General features: G+C 51.8%; 3 protein-coding genes across 3 annotated transcripts; 2 read left to right on the plus strand and 1 right to left on the minus strand.

Moving 5' to 3' along the window:
• Positions 1-2,365: 2,365 nt before the first annotated feature.
• BO66DRAFT_400394 (uncharacterized protein) lies at positions 2,366-4,528 on the plus strand (the record flags this gene model as incomplete). Its single annotated transcript, XM_025648715.1, has 1 exon — positions 2,366-4,528. The coding sequence occupies one exon, from the start codon at positions 2,366-2,368 to the stop codon at positions 4,526-4,528; it is 2,163 nt and encodes a 720-aa protein (XP_025505433.1).
• Positions 4,529-5,999: 1,471 nt separating this feature from the next.
• BO66DRAFT_448320 (RMD1 family protein) lies at positions 6,000-8,828 on the plus strand. The gene is made up of 4 exons (XM_025651737.1): positions 6,000-6,435; positions 6,523-8,098; positions 8,165-8,350; positions 8,452-8,828. Exons 1-4 carry the CDS (start codon positions 6,385-6,387, stop codon positions 8,727-8,729), a joined length of 2,091 nt encoding a protein of 696 aa, XP_025505434.1. The 5' UTR covers positions 6,000-6,384; the 3' UTR covers positions 8,730-8,828.
• Positions 8,829-10,207: 1,379 nt separating this feature from the next.
• On the minus strand, positions 10,208-11,933 carry BO66DRAFT_53233 (putative C2H2 finger domain protein). The gene is made up of 3 exons (XM_025653380.1): positions 11,338-11,933; positions 11,143-11,282; positions 10,208-11,079 (listed from the first exon to the last, which is right to left on the minus strand). Exons 1-3 carry the CDS (start codon positions 11,741-11,743, stop codon positions 10,309-10,311), a joined length of 1,317 nt encoding a protein of 438 aa, XP_025505435.1. The 5' UTR covers positions 11,744-11,933; the 3' UTR covers positions 10,208-10,308.
• Positions 11,934-18,682: the final 6,749 nt, after the last annotated feature.

Consider the following 18,682-nt stretch of genomic DNA (forward strand, 5'->3'; position numbering starts at 1 on the left):
CCGATGGCAGGAGACATGGCCATGGCGTAGAAAAAGAGAGGCACGCACACGCTCACTCACGCTTGGTCTCCTGCTGAGTTAGCAACGGAGACCCAAAGTAGTCAAGGCACAGGACCTTGATTCCCGGCAGCACCGTTTCATTCCGTACATGTACCACACCACACCACTTGAGTTGGCTCAGTTTGGGTCGTACAAGTCGGAGTTGGTCACAGCACGTCTGGTAAGGTACCGTAAATCAATTTCCGTACCGAGTAAATTGGTTCCCAGTTCAACCCACCTGGTGCGCCAAGATAGGCTTTCAGGCCCTGGGAAACGTCAAAAAAAGAAAGGTTCAAAAAATCAGTCACTCGACCGCCGGACGATGAGATCATACATTCTTTCTGACTGAGCTTCATGAGAGCAAAGAGGGAAACAGGTTCAGAAGGGTGCTTTCCTTCAAGATCCTGCACACACATATGAACACACACATACACACATACAATGGGAGGATGCAACATAAGAAATGAAAGAATAAGGAGAAGAAGAAAAAGACCGTCGTTGAAGAAAGTCCATCAACCAATGCGATCTATCCATCTTGTCTTGCGGACTGATCGTTGGTAGGGATCAATTGTTCCAGAACCCGACCTTCTTGAATTCAATTCAGATCGGGGCGGTAATACTGATGATACGAGATTACAGACTGTAAATTACCAGTAACTCCAGCTCTGAGGCATGATACGGTATGCCCCGAATACCCGCTTTACCTAGCTTAACTTCTGTGAGTACCTTACACGCATCCCTTCTCCGCCCGTCAAGGATTTGACTACCACTGTCGAATTTAGAGGGTCGAGAAGGGAAGTCTGCTTTTTCTCTCCAGGCCTCCAGGCTCGCTCCTTCTGGGGACCATCTGGAGAAAGGGCAGGGCTGGGGACTTCTCAAGTCCATACATTGCCATGACTAGTGGCTGCTCTAACCTTCAGCGCCCCCCCCCTCGCATTCATCAACCTTGATGAACAGTCATTGTTCCGCGCTGTTGTCTTCCAGCTTAGACAATCGAACCGGTGACTGGAGATCACTGAAAAGAGGAGAACTTCTTTCTAAATGACTAGCAATATGGTACTTCAAAGGCAGGCTTAGACCTCTCTCTCATCTTCTCCTCTTAGGCCCTTTTGGGAATGCCATAGTAAAGGAATGAAAGCCTAGGGATCTTCGCCTTGCGTTGAGATCTTTCCCCACTTTTTCCTTTTCTTCTCTCCGCCTCTTTTGTCTCCCGGGATGATTGTCTTTCGGGTGCTGCTTTGAATCTTGCATGCAACAAGACTTTACAATAAATCTGCCCATTTTGATTGAGTTGATTCTAGTGGCGGAAATCGTCTTGGTTTCAAGTAGCGAGAATAGAATGCTATTGTAGTATAATATCATATGGTAGGCATTAGGCAATTATTCGACACAGCAGTGGTAATTTTCGATTGGAGCTTCGTATGATGGATGGGATGGGATGGCTCCTAATCACCTACTGTACCGTATGCTGATGCTCAGGTTTAGTTCGTACCTAACCTTCTCCTAGTCTCAACTGGTCGGGTGTAGTTAGTGGTTCTTTTTTTAAGAAAAAACTAATAATAATGCCTTGCCTTTTTCTACCCTCTCAAAGGTGCTATTATTATTAATGGTTCTTTTCCCTTGAAAGCTCTTAATTAATTCCTGACTATTGTTCTCTGCCGGGTGATTTCATTAACCTTCAGTGGGCCCTTGACACACCCTCCTTCACTCTCTTTGGATCTCTTTCTACAATCCTTGGCCCAAAGAGTAATAAAACGAAAAAAGAAAAAGGGAAATAAAAAGGTACAATACCTGGTTTTCCATTACCATACCGCCCTTCGCTTTCTCCCCACTTCTTAGTTCTGGTCCTGACGCTCTCTTTACGCTCTCCGCTCCAAGGCCGCCTTACACTCGCATCCCCGTTCCTTTGGCATCATCTCATCTCATCTTTCTTTCTCTTTCTCTCCTCCCCCTCCTTCCTCCTTTCCTCCCACTTGTGACGCTCTCTATCCAAAAAAAAACATACCTAGTCACTACAAGACCAACCTCCTTGCCATGGGTCTTGTTAACTTTCCATTCCCGTTTGCTCTATAGCCTGCAGACTCCTCCAATCCTCTTCCCACTCTTTGTTACTCGATCTATGGCGGATTGTCTTGCTTCGCCTTCCCGTGCATTCGGCCGCTGACCTGCAGCACTCACGCTGCCATCCGCCTCTGTTTCGGATCCTGAAGACGAGAGGAGTTCACACTCTCAGCTAATACCCACTTTTAACATCTTTTTGACGCCTTTCGTCCTGTCGATCGTCTCCTGTATCTCCCTCAACCCGCATTGTTTCTCCTACGGCCTCATGTCCGCCCTGGAGGTTCCCGAGACCGGGTTGTCTCTCCGTCGAGACAACCACAGCAATGATGCGGCAGCCAAACCACCTCAAATAATGCGATTGAATCTCGCGCAGAGCACCCTCGACGAACTTATTCAGAGCCTCCGCAACGACCAAACAGCTCGACTTCGCCTCGGAAAACATCCGTCCCTCCACTACGGCACCAAATCCCATTCGTTCCACTCCCGTCTCGAAACGCACCGGTCCGAGCTCTACACTAGCAATGCCGCTGATAAAGAGAACCTATATTTTTCGGGTGTTTTGAGTCATAGCTTGGAGGTTCAGAAGGCCAAGGAGGCTACCGCAGCCACAGATCAGGCATTGGCCAACCTCGAGCAAAGCTTGAATGCCTTTGAAAGGGGAAAGGGTAAAACACACTTCATCAATGCTGGTGATGATGTACGAGCTCTCCGGGCGGGGGACAGTCGGTCCAGCACCGGCAAGCAGGCCGCCCGCCTGGCTCGCAGCAAGGTGGAACTGGAGAAAGACCGATTGCTCACTGCTGCCAATCGGTCGGTATCGTCGAGCCCGGCTCTGGGAGTGGCTCGATCTCCGGGAGGTCCCCTCACCCCTCTCACGCCCACCTCTGCACCTCTTTCTCAGAATAAAGACCGGATTCGCCTCGAAGCCCTCAAGGTCCCCTTCATCCACCTCCTCGCTATTCGCGCCGTGTCCGCCCAGTTCCTGGCGCGCCAGACCCGTTCCTCCCTCGAAGACTGCGAGACATTGGCCCGGAAATATGGCCTGGAGAACCGAATCAACCCGGAGAAGTACGACCTGAGAGATAAATCCTACAAAGATCTCGACGTCTGGAAGTTTCCGTACCCGTCTCAGGAGGACCGGCAGGAGGCAATTGACAATGCTATCTCTGCATTCGATCGCATGCGGATCTCCCGCTCGGACAAGCTCTGGCAGATGCTTCTGCCGAAAGAGGAACGGGGTAAGGGCAAGTGCCTTTCGCGGCTGGACTTGCGAACAGGCCCCATTAAGAAGGCCCTGACCCCTCGGATACAAGTGCAACCGTCCGATGACAATGGCAAAGACGGCTACACCACCGGCCAAGATACCGACAAAGGCAGTGCATCTGGCCTCACCCCCAGAGCTGGGGAGCCTACATCAGCTCCCAGGTCTGTGCCTACCGTGGCCAAGAAGCGGGTTGGTGACAAGGATACTCCGCTGAAGCGCTCGACCCCCAAAGTCAAGGCTGCAGCAAATAGTACATTGACCGGTCGTGTGACAAAGAAGGCTGAGCGGAAACCCGCCGGGAAACCGGATACCAAGTTTAAATCAGCGGAATTTGTACACGATTCTGATGAGGACGACACGGATATGCCTGACGCCTCGTCCGCAGAAAAGCCACCGGCAGAGCCCTTCAAACTTCGACCACAAACCAAGCCTGCCAGCAAGCCGGTCGAGACAGCTTCGAACAGGGAACTGTCACATGTGCCGACCCCCAAGGTGGAGCAGCCGGACCCTATAATCAAAGCGGAGTCTTCTCCTCAACTTGCTAGCAAACCTCCTGCTGCGAAGAGACCCCCTTCCGCGCGGCCGCCTGCGCAAAAGTCCCCCGTGAAACCGTCGCCGCTTGGATCGTCGCCCCCAACGAATGCCTCTGATGTCCCAAGTCGCAGCCGCTCGTCAAGCCAGAATAATTCGTCTAGTTCGTCCTCTTCTCCGCTCATCACTCAAATCTCCAAGCCAACCCGACCTCTCGCAGCGGCTGCCCCCACAATTCGAAAAGTGACAAAGCCGAATGGGGTGGCCAAGCCGTCCGAGCTTGCGAATCCGTTAAAACGCAAGGCAGAATTAGATCGACCTTCATCCCATACTCCAGGCCAGGGTCGGACTACTGGCGACTTGGAGCATAAGAGGCGCCGGGCAGTAAGCACGTCCAGTGGCAGTACTGGCAGTGCTTCGCCACCCCTTAGTCGTGAACTGCTCATGCAGCAGCTACATGAGAAGTCGCGCAAGTTCAAACAATACTATGCCAAGTACTACGCGCTTCATGAATCATTAGCGTCGCAAGCGAAACCGTCTCAGGTAGACATCGACCGCCTTCAGAAGCAACACGTTCGGCTGCAGAGGATGAAGAAGGAGATCTGGGACGAAGACCGACGGCTGAGGGATTGACACTGACGACAGCGCATTGGATATCGCCGTGGACACGATGTCTTACGTTTTGTCTTGGATAGAAGGTCCGGATCATTCACAGCACGGACCTTCAGGTGGCCAATGATCATTGCTACTGATTTTTGACCCTGTATGTTGATTGCATAACGAAGCAGATCACCAGAATGCTTCGGGGGCGTCTGCGATGCTTAATGTTTTTCCTTGCATGTTTTTGATGTTTTTCATTTATCGTTCTTTTCCTTTGTCTTGTTTATATGCATATCTGCACCACGATGTCGCTATCTCTTGGGAGTAGCGCCCGTGCATGTAAGTGGAATGATTTATTAATACTATGATGCGAACTCAGCGGCCGGACTTGTCATGGCGGCCGGGAAGCAAGGCAGCTGCAAGGAGTTAGTCCTGAGTAGGACAAACTTGCAGCAGCCTCGGGGAGGAAGAGCGGTAGAATTAAACGAGATAGGAAACCAATGAGAATACTGATTGATACGCCAGTCGTCTAGTCTCCTTGTAAGTTCACTGCAGTAAATTCAGTAAACTTATCGAAGTTCCCCGCCTTCCAACCTGTGGTGAACGAGTCAAAGTCAATGGGGAGGTGGGCCGCGAGGATTAGTAGCAGCAATCGGAGGGATCGGATGGATATGCCTGGCCTGGCAGGTGAGCGAACCCGGAGGCAGCCTGACGGAGGTACGTCCCGCTCTTCCTGCCTTAATTCTCGTGTGCGGTATTCTGGTAACGAGGGAATTGAGAACTTCACTCAGGTCATGCACGATGCTAAATCGGGGTTGCAAGCCACTTTGCCCCTCGTGCGTGTGGCTGACATTGTGGTGCTGGCTGGGTTCCCTGCAGTTTCTTAACCCCACCACCAGTAAGAAAAGGAAAAGGAGAAAGAAAGAGTGGAGGAGCCTCGGAGGGAGGTGAGGTAGGTTAGTCAGTAAATTTCGGAGTAACTCACTAACTAATGTTTCCAGGGACGCTCCATTCGTCTCCCCTCTTTTATCTACTCTTCTCTTGTCTTGTGCTCCCAACCCTAAGTCAGGTACTGAACTTGTCCTGTACCTTGCTCAAGGTTCAAGTCCCAAGAGTTACCCGAAACGAAACATGCATATCTACTGAGTAGTTACATACATGGATTGTGTTTAAAATTCAATTGAGGGAAAGTTACTGAGTATGTCAACTGGAAATCTACCCCGGATCAACCCTGGATAATTGATGGACAAGCCCCGCTAATCCTGATGAGGGAACAGCCCCCCACCCGGTGCACGTGGCTGTCTCAATCATCATTCCTGTAATTCCAGTACCGTTATCTTTCCGCGTCTTTTGTATTCAATACCGGTATCGTTATTGTCTGGTATGTCAGGCGGGCTTCTGGACCGACGTCATCTGTCGGTCTCTTTCGGCAGGCGGTCAGCAGCTGGTGCTTTAGTTATCGGCGACCCGAACTGAACCACGAAATATTCCCCGGGGCAAAGCACCGAGACATCTCTCGCCATTTCAGCTATCATTCGTCGATCTTTACGAGGGCCTTATTCTCCAAAACATTCACAAGTGCAGTGTGAAATACAATTGAAGGCTATCATCACCTGGCTCTGAATTGCTTTTCCATGGTGTGGGGCTCTTCTCCGGGCGAGAGTGACCGTCTTTCGAGCTGCTGCGCGTTGCGGATAGTTCTTCAACCTCCCGGTCGGCTAGCTGGTTGTCTTTGAACGGATCTTGGGGTCTCCGGCTCAGAATCAAAGTGTATTGCTCGCGCATCATTACAGCTACTGTCGTCACTGCTTTATCACTGGCCCCGGAGCGAAAAGCTCTTCAATTCTGCAGGAGCTGTCCTTGACACCTCAGATTACCTTCCCATTATCATGAATCCCTCAAGAGGCCGAGGGCTGGGTCAACGAAGTCCCCATGTCCTGGTAAGTGGCCATCAGCCTTGTCGCTCTCTCTCCCAGACTTCCAGTTCCCTACGCATAAATACTTACTGTACGCTCCCTGGGTACTAGGTCACCGACTCGCGCGATCAACAAACCTCCTCCCAACCCCGCCGCCGTCGCTCCCCCGCAACCCGCTTCATTACCGTCGACAACGTCCTCCAATACACCTCCGACGTGCCCTCCATGCAACAACGGTATCCGCCGCAGGGCGCCCGCACGCGGCCACGTTCCCGCATCGCATCGGCGGCCGGCGGAGCGAGCTCCTCCAGCGGCGGCAGCATCGGCGCAGCCAGCGGCAGTGCCGCGGCGGCGACGATCCGACGCCTCGCAGCCCAACCGCGGTTGCCGCCCCGCACCACGAAGGTCAGCGAGAAGCTCGTCCTGCTCCCCGAAGCGGACGGGAAGCTGCCGGAAGACGAGGAGGACGAAGGCGAGGAGGAGGATGAGGAGGCCGTGGACGAGGAGTTCGTGCAGCGCGTCGCCAGGGACAAGAACCTGGACCCCGAGGCGGTGCGACAGACCCTGCTCGCGCAGAAGAAGATGCGGCTGGACGGCGCGGACTTTGGCGTGGACAACGACATCGCGCCGCTGCTGGCGGACGAGGAGCTGCTGCGCAAGCGCAAGGTCGCGCCGGAGAAGGCGAAGAGTTATGCGGAGCGTCTGCCCAAGGCGCGTCGGGCCGAGAAGCTGGCGCGGGTGACGGCCTACTGCACTGCGCAGGCGTACAAGATGAGCTCCTTGGCCTCGTTTGTGAAGGAGAGGCATGGCGGCCGCACGAAGCTGTATGATGATTGTTTGTACACTGCGTATCATCTGCCGCTGTTGCCGGGCCTGGATGGGTACAGGCTGAGGAGTAGCCCCATGGTGAAGAAGCCGGGCGGGAAGTCGATCCTCGATGAGGAGATTGAGCGCAATGAGCTGCGGGATCATCACGAGGATTATCTGGTGGACGCGGAGGAGCATTCGGTTGTTGGCGGACGTCATGAACACCGGTCGTCGCATCAGCAGCGCAGTGAGGCGCAGCGACACGGGGATGAGGAAGGGCACCATCCGCAACAGGAAGAACAAGAGGAGCATCGTTCCGTGCCTGGCTCCGAGGCGCAACCCTTCATGGGCGACGTCGACGGCGCTGGTCATCAAGCTCCAGCAGACGCGACGGCCGTGGCGGCACCAGTAGCCGCACGTCTGCCGTATAATGTCGCGGAGATGTTTGTGTTCAGCTACGGAGTAGTGGTGTTCTGGAACTTCACCGAGAAACAGGAGAAGGATCTCCTCGCCGATTTGGCGTTTGCAACCTCGTCCGTGACCGGGTCTCCAATCCCGTTGGCGACCTTGCCCCTGCAGGAGGAAGATTTTGAGACGGAGGAGTTTCATTTCGAGTACTCGACGGAGATTTCTCGCCCGCGCGTTTACAACGACATGATCACCCTTCGAAGCGGCGACCACATGATAAAGTTGGCCATCAGTCATGGCATCGCACAAAGCACTAAGCTCTGCTTCTTCGAAGAAGTTATGGCTCGCCAGATGGCCGAGGCCAAGGACGTCCCCCGCCGACTCGCCATGACAGGCAATCTTGGCATGAAACGAGACGAAGTGTTCCGCATCCTGGGTAGTCTGTTCAAGAGCCGCGTAGAAGTGAACCTGTGTACGTTTGTCCGCAGTTGAGCCAACTCCCTCCATTCAAGTCACACACACTGACAACCCAAACCAGCATCCAACGTTCTCGACGTCCCCAACTTCTTCTGGGAAAGCGAACCGACCCTATATCCCCTCTATATCGCTGTGCGCGAGTACCTCGAGATCAAGCCTCGAATTCAAGTTCTGAACGAGCGCTGTAAAGTCTTCCTTGACCTGGCAGAGATTCTTTCCGACTCTATTGCCGACAACAAAACCTCCCGTAAGGCCGACCGACACCTTCCCAACCCACCCTTTGCACAATCATCTTCCCTCCCCTTCCAGATATAAGATCGGATAATAACCTTGACAACCAAACCACAGATCAAACATGGATCATCATCGTACTCATCTGCGTCTCCATCCTCGTCACCACCTTCGAAGTCTTCCTCCGGTTCGGTCTCCTCTCCTCCCGTGAAGGAGGTGCCTCAACCAGAGCTACCACACCTATCACCTCTCTCGCAGCCAATGTCCTCGCCAGGGCCCTAGGCAGCGGTGGCAGCAGCAGCAGTAACCCCGCGTGCGTGTGCTCATGTCCCGCTCAAGTGCCCGGTAACGGCTTGATGAACACCACACCTCCAACCACGGGATCGCCTTATTAGGAACTAGAGAGAGAGAAAGACGCCAGCTAAAGAAATCCTCCTCTTGTCTCCTATCTACCTTCCCAAAATGCCTCTCAATGCCCGAAAGTTAGCACTTAGGATCCCGACAACTAATCCTCCGAACCCGAACCCGAATCTCCCTGCTTACATTGTCCTGTACTCGGTCATGTGACAACCTCCTACCCAGAAAGGGCTGAATGAATAACACTCACTGTACATCCAAGGCAGTTTACCCCCCCCAAAACTCAACACCTCACAGCTCACGCAGGCACCCACGCAGGCACGGGGGAACAGGAAGCACCAAGCCATCCCGAAACCCGTCTCTTTTCCTTCTTCCCCCCACCCCTTCTTTTTCCTTTCTCTTCCTCCTTCTACATTGTTCTCTTATCGCGATAATCCATTTGATATCAATTAGGCAATCCCAGCAGGCTTCTGATTTTCGGTTCGAACTATTTGCTCTCTCTCTCTCTCTCTCACACACACACAAAATCAAGCTTCATCCTTTCCACCAGGTCCAGTTTAATTGTTTTCTATGTATCGGGTTGCGATGTCGCGACCCTTTTGCTATAGTAGCTTTGCTCAAACCCTTAATCACAATCACAAAATGGAATTAGGAGAGGGATGCAGGCTTCTACATGCTGGTCATTGTTTCGGCGATGATGTGCTTTATGCCTTTGGGGTAAACTAGAGGGAGGAAGTCTGCTTATGCTTATAGTACTACCAAGCTTAGATGACGTCATTGCGGGTTGTTTACGCACATCGACGGAGCAACTACAGTGACTGCAACCCTGAATGGAAGAGCGGCCCCAAGAGCAGAATAGGATGAAATCTCGAGAACACAATTGATTATGTAGTATTTGGTGGGGAAAGTATGTATGTAGTATGCTAGCAGTCGATATCTACAAATCGGGATTGATGCCGATGAGAGGAAGGGCCAAGGTACGGGAAGGAGTGACAAATGAAAATGAGAATCACAACAAATGAAACACGGAAACAGGGAGGCAAAAACAAATGCGGATGAGAGGAAAATTAGGTATAAAACAATGCACATAGATGAAGGAAAAAGTCCAGATCGAAGAAGACACAAATGACACCCATAGAAACCCCATACAGCCGAGCCTTGAGCCAAATGATGAACAACCTTTTCCAACTCTATCTATGCTTCGTCCGGGTCATTTCGCCATTGGGAAAGAAAAACAAATAATCAGAATGAAAAAGGGGAAAGAGGAAACCGACAACGATAACAATCAGCCAGGACTCCATCCAGTGCTCTTTTCCAGACCCACACTGGTGTATGCTATGATGGTGTTGCTAGCAAACCTATCAACAGAAACAAATAGATGCCAGGATGATGATGATGATGTGAAAGATGAGTGACAATGTGGGAAATGCTAGGAAATTCATCGACGCAACAAAGGAAATGTAACAAAGGAAATAGGAAAGCAAACTTGGATGTTTGACTCCACCGGTGGTAAGGTGTGCAAGTCATCCCTCTATAGAACTCAATGGCTTCCAGTCATTTGAATGCTTCAAACATACGGCCCTGCCGTTTGTTGAAGCAACCCAGTTGACTGCCACACTACACCGGAGTGGACCATGCGCTGTCACCCAGTCTAGGCTTCATTTCATAGTTGTCCGGTTCGGTGCTGGCGGGTCGTCTGATGGTCGAGCTGGGGAAGTACATGTGGGGAGGCATAGAGCTCGCATACGCCGCACCGCTCGGCTCAGGATAACCAAAGTCGGTAGCAGAGCCGGGGGAAGGGATGCTGGAATGAGACGGAGAAGCCCAGCCCAAGCTAGTCATATGCGGGCTACCACTGACGCTGTTGGGCCGGTGATCGTTGTTGGCAGGCGGCTCAAGAGGTTGAGGGGGCCCATAGCCCGAAGGATGCGAAGTCATTGAAGGTCGAACATGTGGAGCACTGCCATAGCTTGACAAGGAGGGCGACGTGGCCGTGGGAGAAGCTCGGGGGCTAACGTGAGGGAAGCCACCTCGGACATGAGGCGGGATGGAACCGTTGGTCATGTAGTAGTCGGAGCGGGGCATATTTAGCGGAGGCAGATCGCCAACAGGCGAAATAGGATGATGCGCGGGGGAAGGGGTCGAATGAACCGAGCCATGGTCAGAGAACATATCTCCTGAGACTCTCGCCCGCTCCTTGTTCTGCCTCAAATTGGCTTCAGTCTCAGCAGCGGCCTCTTCAATGGTACCAGTGTGGTGATTTTGATGCCGTGTCAGCGTGGTGCGGCGAGTGAACGTCTTCTGGCAATTCGCATAGGGGCACTTGTAAGGACGCTTTCCGGAGTGGATCCGGCGATGCCTAGCAAGAGACGACGAATCGCTAAAAGGCTACATATCAAGATAAAAGGTTAGCGAATGTGGGGCGCATTGAAGGAACCACATGATGCATACCTTGCCGCATCTTTCACACATGTGTGGCTTTTCGCCAGTGTGGACGCGAGCGTGCACGGTCAGGGCCGAGCGCTGAATAAATTGTTTACCGCACCCCGGCCAATCACAAGCGTGGGGTCTGATGCCCGAGTGGATGCGCTCTGGAGTGGCGTTAGAGAATCACCAGCTGCTTGACGATGGATAGGATGTGCTTACCGTGACGTGCAAGGTCACTACGACGAGCAAATCCCTTGCTGCAAGTTCCACAGTGGAAGGTCTTTGGAGGTGGATCCGGCCGTCCCTGAGGAACATTGGCTGGTAATTGACCTGCGCCAGCGTATGCTCCGGGAATGAAGGTGTTTTGCAAAAGAGGCAAGCCTTGGTTGGGATGAGCCTGCGGTGCATAGCGCAAATCTTGCTGCATGCTCGGCATTTGACTCAGTTGAGCATGATGGGGGTACGAAAGAACCTGCTGGTCGGTCGACTCGGCGCCAGGCTCCGCCTTCATCTTTGGCGAATGATCCATACCAGGGTTCGGGACCAGGTGCGCTGGATCGAAGGGTGTGTCTGCGGCAACCATGGCGGTAGAACCTTTTCTATTTAGGATGTTTGTGATGTCCATGACCCGACCCCGCGGGGAAGTGATAAGACGGCGGTCAGGGACAGATCAGGTCTCCACGAAAGGCGTTCTGGTGCTGAGCCGTAGATTGTCTCCACGACGTTGCTCCTCGGGGTTCTAAGCGACGACTGTAACTCCGGCAGCCGTGGTATTGCGAGATGGTGGGAACAGTCCTGTTGGTGCAGTATCCGAGACACCGATCGGAATCTGGTCGGATGGCTGCAGCGACACTGAAAGTCTCGAGATACTTGACAGTTGAAGCGCACTTCAACAAAATCCGAGGTTGTGTAAATCACTGAAAAGTGTGTCGCCACGTCTTTTGCCGCGAGTTTGCAAGGATTCTCAAGTCACCGGGGGGTGTTGGCCGGGGTTGCAACACGCCAATGTCGGCACACTCGGTTTGTTTCGGCGGGTTTCAACGACAACACTCACAGCGTCTGCAGAGAGGAGGGGTATGTCGTAGTAAGAACAGCGACAAGGTAAATTGTTTCTGCACTGTGTGACAAGATTGTGAGAGGTTAGTAAGCTGCGCATAAACAACGATAATAATGTAAGATGAGATCTTCTGCGTTCGACTAGACCAGCTTTTCCGACATTCTTCGCAGGACGCGCAAGTGATTGGATCTCGTCATGTTATTTTTTTGGTGGTTTTTCTTTTTTCTTGCGCAGGCAAGTTGATATTGAACCAACAACAACATTGCGCGCCAAACCAGAAAAAGAAATTGCAACAGAAGACGATGCGCCAACGAGAACACCCACTCTGCAAAAGCAAAGATGGGCAAGCGCCCGTTCCGAAAATATGCGCCTGAGAACCGGCTTGTAGAGTGCGCCTGGGAGAGATCCCCTCCTCAGGAAAGGCGGCGAAGGGAGATTGGTGGTGGGCGGAGCGCGATTCGAGCGCACGGAGGGGAACTTACGGAGAAAGAGAAAACTGGCTGACAGATTTGCAAGTGGGATTAAGCACAGCTCGTTACCAGCAAACACTGCGCACTGAAGCAGGGGATCGTCGGGAGATCCGTGGGCGTCAAACAAATGCACCCAAAGGTGTTCTTCGACGGAGCGTCTCGGGGATATTCTAGGAGCTGAAGGGAGGAATCGGAGACGATCGCACCACCGCAAATGGGATTCACGCAGGAATGACCACGGAAACCTGAGGAAATGAAGAGGGTGTTGAGGTATTGGTTGGGAGAGTTGAACTGGAGGGGGAAAAACAAAAAGAAAATGTCAGTTTGGTTTCGGATCAGAGAATGACAGGAGACGAGAGGCAAAGGAAGGAATAAAGTACCAGGCAGGCAAACAGGCAGGCAGGCAGGCGATGTCAGGTTGATGAAGTAAAGAAGAAGAAGACGAAGAATAGTGGAGGAGATGTAATGAATCGGTAAGGAAGAGTATCAGGTTGGTATCGAATATACAGCAGCACCCGAAACTTTCTATCGCTGTTTCGTTCTTCTTGCCTCTTCGATTTCTTCTGGAGTATTTTCTTCTCTGCTCTTTCACTTTTTCCTGTTTCTCTCTCTTTCTCTCTAAGAGTAAATGCGGCGCGTGGCTCTCTTTTCTTATTTATTTGCTACTCGAAGACATTCCTTTTCTCCCCCAGGCAGACCCGGTAGTTTAGCTTAGCTGGTTTAGTTACCTAGTTAAAATTAATGTTTCTTATTATTAGTAGTTGCTCCTAGTGCCCGGTAGTAATGATAAATTGGGAATATTCATAACAATCTTTTTTTTCCTTTTTATTATTCTCTTTATTTTCATTATATTTGATTTTCCCGATTTCCCTTGGGATTAGTCGGACTAAGCCCTGTTAGTCGGAGACTACCACTTTACACGTTTCCACTGCGTGCCCCAAGTGGCTCCAGTGAACTCTCACGCCCGAAGAAGCTGGCGGCACCAGAAGGTCACCGTCAGCGCTCGGCTCCACAACGTGGCTTTCATTTCTCCTGGCCGTGCGAGAAGGTGAGGACCGTACTATACTCAGTCTAACTATCGAGGGAAAATCCGCGCTGCCACTCGCACTCCTCCTTCTTTTCCTCCTCCTCCTGATGGTGGTGGGGTGGTACGGATTGATGCCGATCCATATGGACTATGGAGAAATGGAAAACGGGTAGACCGTGGTGATGTTACCGTTAATATTCGCAGTTTTATGGTTTGTTGTTTGAGTGGATTGATAGATTCATTGAATGAGAGCTTCCCATGGTCATTCATTTGACCTTTCTCCGGCACATCTATGTTTATGTTAATCTCCTCATCCATCTGCTCTGTCCCCTCCCCGAATCTCCTGGTCGCGCCATGATGCTGGTTGTTCCTGGCGGAAACAGGCACCGTGTCGGACAACGCGCCTTGCTCAGGAGATTTCGACCCGCTAGTAAGATAGAGCAGCCATCATCCTGGACCTATACCCTAGCAAGTATACAATTAACGTAGAGGTCAAGGTGTTCCTTTCCCACCCCCCTCCCCTTACCCCTCCTCCCATTTTCCCCTCTTTGATCGTGCATGGAATCGAGGCTAGGAACTAGACCGGTGACCGCATCACTGTCTCGGAAGCTTAAGTGCTGCTTACCCCAGGGCCAGTTCTCAAGGGGCCTCTTTCTGCCCCTTCCCCCACTCCCCCTCCCCCCTGGTAGGAGTTCCTGCAGGTGATGACGCCTTCACAGGGGGGAGGAGGGAAGATGGTTCAACTTGAACAGGTGACCATGTAGGTATCGTGCAACCTGCACAAGTGTCCCAGTTCAAGTGTTTGGCCGCGATCAGGCATCAAGCCGCGTGAAACGTTCGCCTAGGATCGATCATCTCTGGCATGGTACCTAATAAACCTACCCTCCTGTTCTGAGGTCATCATCATCGCCATGGGTTGTTCTCTGGGCCCCTGGGGTCGGAAAAGACAGTTGTCGGTCGGGAGAATCTCGACTCTCCTCATTCGCCGACAGCCCTCCTGGCTGGAAATTTCAGGACAATCTTGTGCTGGAGCTAGATCGGAAGAAGGAGCCAGATTACGAACAGGAAAAATAACCGTGGCGGGCGACTGACCCCAGGCGATCCGGCTGTTCGACGGGACGGAGAATAATAATAATTCCAGTTGAATTTCGATTTCCCCCCTTTCGGGAGAGGGTCCTAAAACCTGGCCTGTGATTACGGCAGAGCAACGGTTTGAAAGTTAATTTCCTTCTAGAAAGTTTCGAATGATGAGATGGGGGTGGTGCCGTGGTATGGAAAGAAAGAAAAAAAGGGATCGGGCATGGTTCCCAGATTGGCAGATTAAGCCCAGAGGGAGCTTTGAACACACCATTGCCTGGTTCAAGACAGTTCTCCCCACTTTCATCGCCGTCGTCCGGCCGCAGCTGCAGGGACAGGTCGCCCTGGACCTCTCACCGATCTGCATGTCACGTAGGACCGCATGCTGACTGTCGCGGCAGTGGGAGAGGCGATGACCACACACAAACACATACACACACGCGCCAAGGTGGGCTAGCTGGTAACCGCAAAAGCAGAGCTCAATGGGGCTTCTTCATGATAGTCGCAATGGGTTTAGGTTAAGGAGTGCGGTCAAAGGACGAGAATAAACATAATAATAACAATAATGATAATGAAAGGAAACGGAATAGCAATTGATGGGCCGTGGAGTAAAAGTCGACGACTCAACAGGTTGTCTTTCCTGTTACTGTGTAGTTCCTGCGACTAGTCGCCTAGTCCGCCTTGCTAGTTGTTGACGGACCTGACGGAAGCAGCAGCGAGGCGACTTTCAGTGTTCCAGTTCCAGTTCCAGTTCCAGTTCCAGTTTCCACTGCACAATACGTACTCAGCTGTACTTCCCTCCTCCTTTTCCGGGTCTCCGATTCGGTCCATTATTTCTCGCTTCCCGATAGACCTGATGATGGTGATGATAATGATGATGATGCTTCTATTTCCTCATTCTTCTTTTTTTAAATTCGAACGGGGTCGGTTCCTAACACCAGTCGTAACTTTGATGCAAGACCTATCAATCCCCCGAATCATGGATGGCTTTACCCTCTCCTTGAGTCAACTTCTCCTTTCCCCTTCTTGACCCTGACCTGTGTTTTTCTTTTCCCTTGTGCAGAAAGTGGCTCCACTACGAGACACACTACTGGATCACCAGTATCGCACCAAGACCAATCCGGCCAATGGAGGAAAAGTGCCAAGGGGGGACGGGCTTCCGTTGAGCTTCTAGAAGAAGTCGGAAGGGGGGGCATGGAAGGTCAGGAAGGCTTCTAGAGGCCTTTGTTCCCATGTGCCAGTGCGGCTGCGTCACCCACCTTCAATGCCGGTAAGTGGCCGGTGGGTGGCCATGTCTTTTTCTCCTGACGCCCGTGTCACATCCCTGTCTGGGGTCCAAATCTTCTGTTCGGATGTGTATGCGTGTGTACGTTTGTATTTATGACTTCGGGACAAGCGCGAATTGTCAGAAACGTTCCTATATTCTCCATGTCTTCACTACAGAATCAGAGACGCGGGAGACGGAGAAACTCAGCAGAGAAGAATTATGCGCTGGTCAGAGTGTCATCCTAATCACCCTAGGCGAACCAAAGAATGGGATTATTATCATGATCACGATCCGTCCGCATCGTCATCGTTGCCGGTCATCCCTGCAGCGTCCGTGTTGGCCGTGGATCAGAATGAAAATGATTTCCTGGGCCCCACGCTTGTCTTCCCGTCTCGGGGCGTTGGGCCACCGTAAGTTAATGGTGGTATTTTTTTCCCTTATTAAATGATATTCGTATTTCCATCGCAATCTCGCAGATCGCCCTGTCGCCTTTCCTAAATCGAGGTCTTTGTTTCCTTCGACTTGGCACACGCAAGGCAATGAGACTCAGGGAGTCAGGGGTGCTCGGAGTTTTGACAAGGGGAAGGGGAGGAAGGTAGAATGGAATCGATTGAGGAGTGTTCCGTAGCATGACGTTCTCTGCCGTTTCAATTAATTAAAGCAATTCTTGCAGTTGTAACAGGGGGGGGGGAATCAATCAGAAGGCAGTACGATTGGATGAGCGGGCTCAACTCCATTGCGACTGGTCGGTTGGGGTTTCATCTGCTGGTTTGAAGTGCGCCAACTGCGCTCCAGGCTTTTCCACTGCACTGCCTAAAGCAGAATAGGGGGGAACTCCATGGTGGCTGGGAGCCTGGGAACGATGAGGTATGCGTCTAGTAGTGCGGTGGTAGTAAACAGCCGTCAGATTGATGAGGGAGGCTTGTATAAGCAGCTGTCTCATGCAGAAATGTAGAAGAAGCATCTCCGGTGGTGTTCCGCGCTTGGACCAGGCAAGTATCAGATTCATGTCGGTAGATGACATCGGCCTGCAGGTTGAGCACTGAGCAACACTATTCACTTCTGGTTTCTCTCATTCTAATTTGCCAACCTTGCTTGCCACACTTCTCTGTGCGGAGCACAGTAACTACATCCGAATCCTACCTACCTCAAGTTGCAGCCATATTTTGTATGGGACCTTCCGGTTAAACCCTCATCAGGCAACTAGCACGGCCTCTCCGGTAGAAAAGGAAGAGAGCCCCTTCGCAGGACTGAAAGCATACATGACGTGCCTCGGCAATATTCGTCTCCCACTACTATACCTATCGATGGCCTTATACCCAGAGTGGTATACGGAGATCATTATTATGTTCTCTGGACTAACGTTACCCATACTAAATTAGTGCTTAATTGACAATCACATAGTATTCGAATTTCGAAACCCATCGGCTAGCTACCGTTGAACCAGTGCGAGCAAGCTCTTGCAGGTCTGCCCCGAGTCCTCAGGTGTGTCTCCCACACCGTCTTGTCTCTATCCTAGCTTGATCGACAGCCTATTCGAACTACCAACATAGACTCTTACTCTACCAGGCTATAGTGCCTTCTCTGCCTCAGCTCTGCCTCAGCTCCCCTCCAAACCCAATCCGTCATACCGACCCTGATCGTCAGTCTGGCATCCGGAAAATGAAGCCACCTCGACACTAGAAAGTGAGGACTAAGACTCTAAGCGGTAAAGTGAGCGTGGTTGTCCCCTCCCCAGTCCGTTTTTCCAGTATCCCCATCCCTCCTTCACCGTCATTTTCCAGCACTAGACTCCGGCCGAAGCAGCATCAACTCCTCCTCTCCGCCGTCCAGCGCGGAGACATCCACGCACAACTTTCTTCCGAGGGATAATGATCCACGAATGAAGGAGGCCTCGATTCCATTCGACCCTCTTGGTGTCGAGGTCGAGTCTTGACTTGACAGCTCATCCACAATGACACGAAAAAAGGGGAGACCAGAGCCCCATAACCCTACTTACCCGGGTGGAGGACTATGGTGCTGGACTCCATCGCGCTAAATTAGGAATGTTTCTGGAAGCAGCGTAGAAGACTTTCAAATTAGGGAAGTAGTGGAATAGGGAGAGGGGGGAAATGAAAAAAAGGGAGGGGTTCTCTGGTCACCCCTCCTTCTGTGTTCCAGTCTGCGCCACTACTCGTGAGTTGGTTGGAGACCAGAGAGAAAGGGGAAAGAAAGATGTTGCTGATTGTACGAGTACGTACGGAGTATTGTTCAGTAGACGCCACACCGACATCGACGGAGGTGGCTCCTCTCTTGGGTTTGGCTTGGTTAGTTAAGTTAGGGTTGGTTCGGAAAACTGGAGTCTAGCAACGAAAGAGCGGTGGACGGTGAGTTAGCTGATTGAAAGAACTGACTCGTACCTTGTGTTATTCGAGTGTACTGACTGAACAGCGCGAGAGCCATCGTTACCTGTCGAGGGAGTTTCTCTGTCTAGGTAGTTGGGAGATCCCAAAAGTTAGGTGTGGCCTATGCAACCAGACAAGTACTCGAGTAAAACACCAACTGGTCAACGTGGCCAAACATCCAACACGGCTTGGCATGTTTGTTCAACCGGCCGCTTTCCGCATCGCCGACTGTCCTGCAGACCAAACTTCGGCTTCAATTCTGCCCAGCGTAGCAAGCGAAAT

This window comes from Aspergillus aculeatinus, assembly GCF_003184765.1.
Source record: "Aspergillus aculeatinus CBS 121060 unplaced genomic scaffold BO66scaffold_16, whole genome shotgun sequence".
Lineage (NCBI taxonomy): Eukaryota > Fungi > Ascomycota > Eurotiomycetes > Eurotiales > Aspergillaceae > Aspergillus > Aspergillus aculeatinus.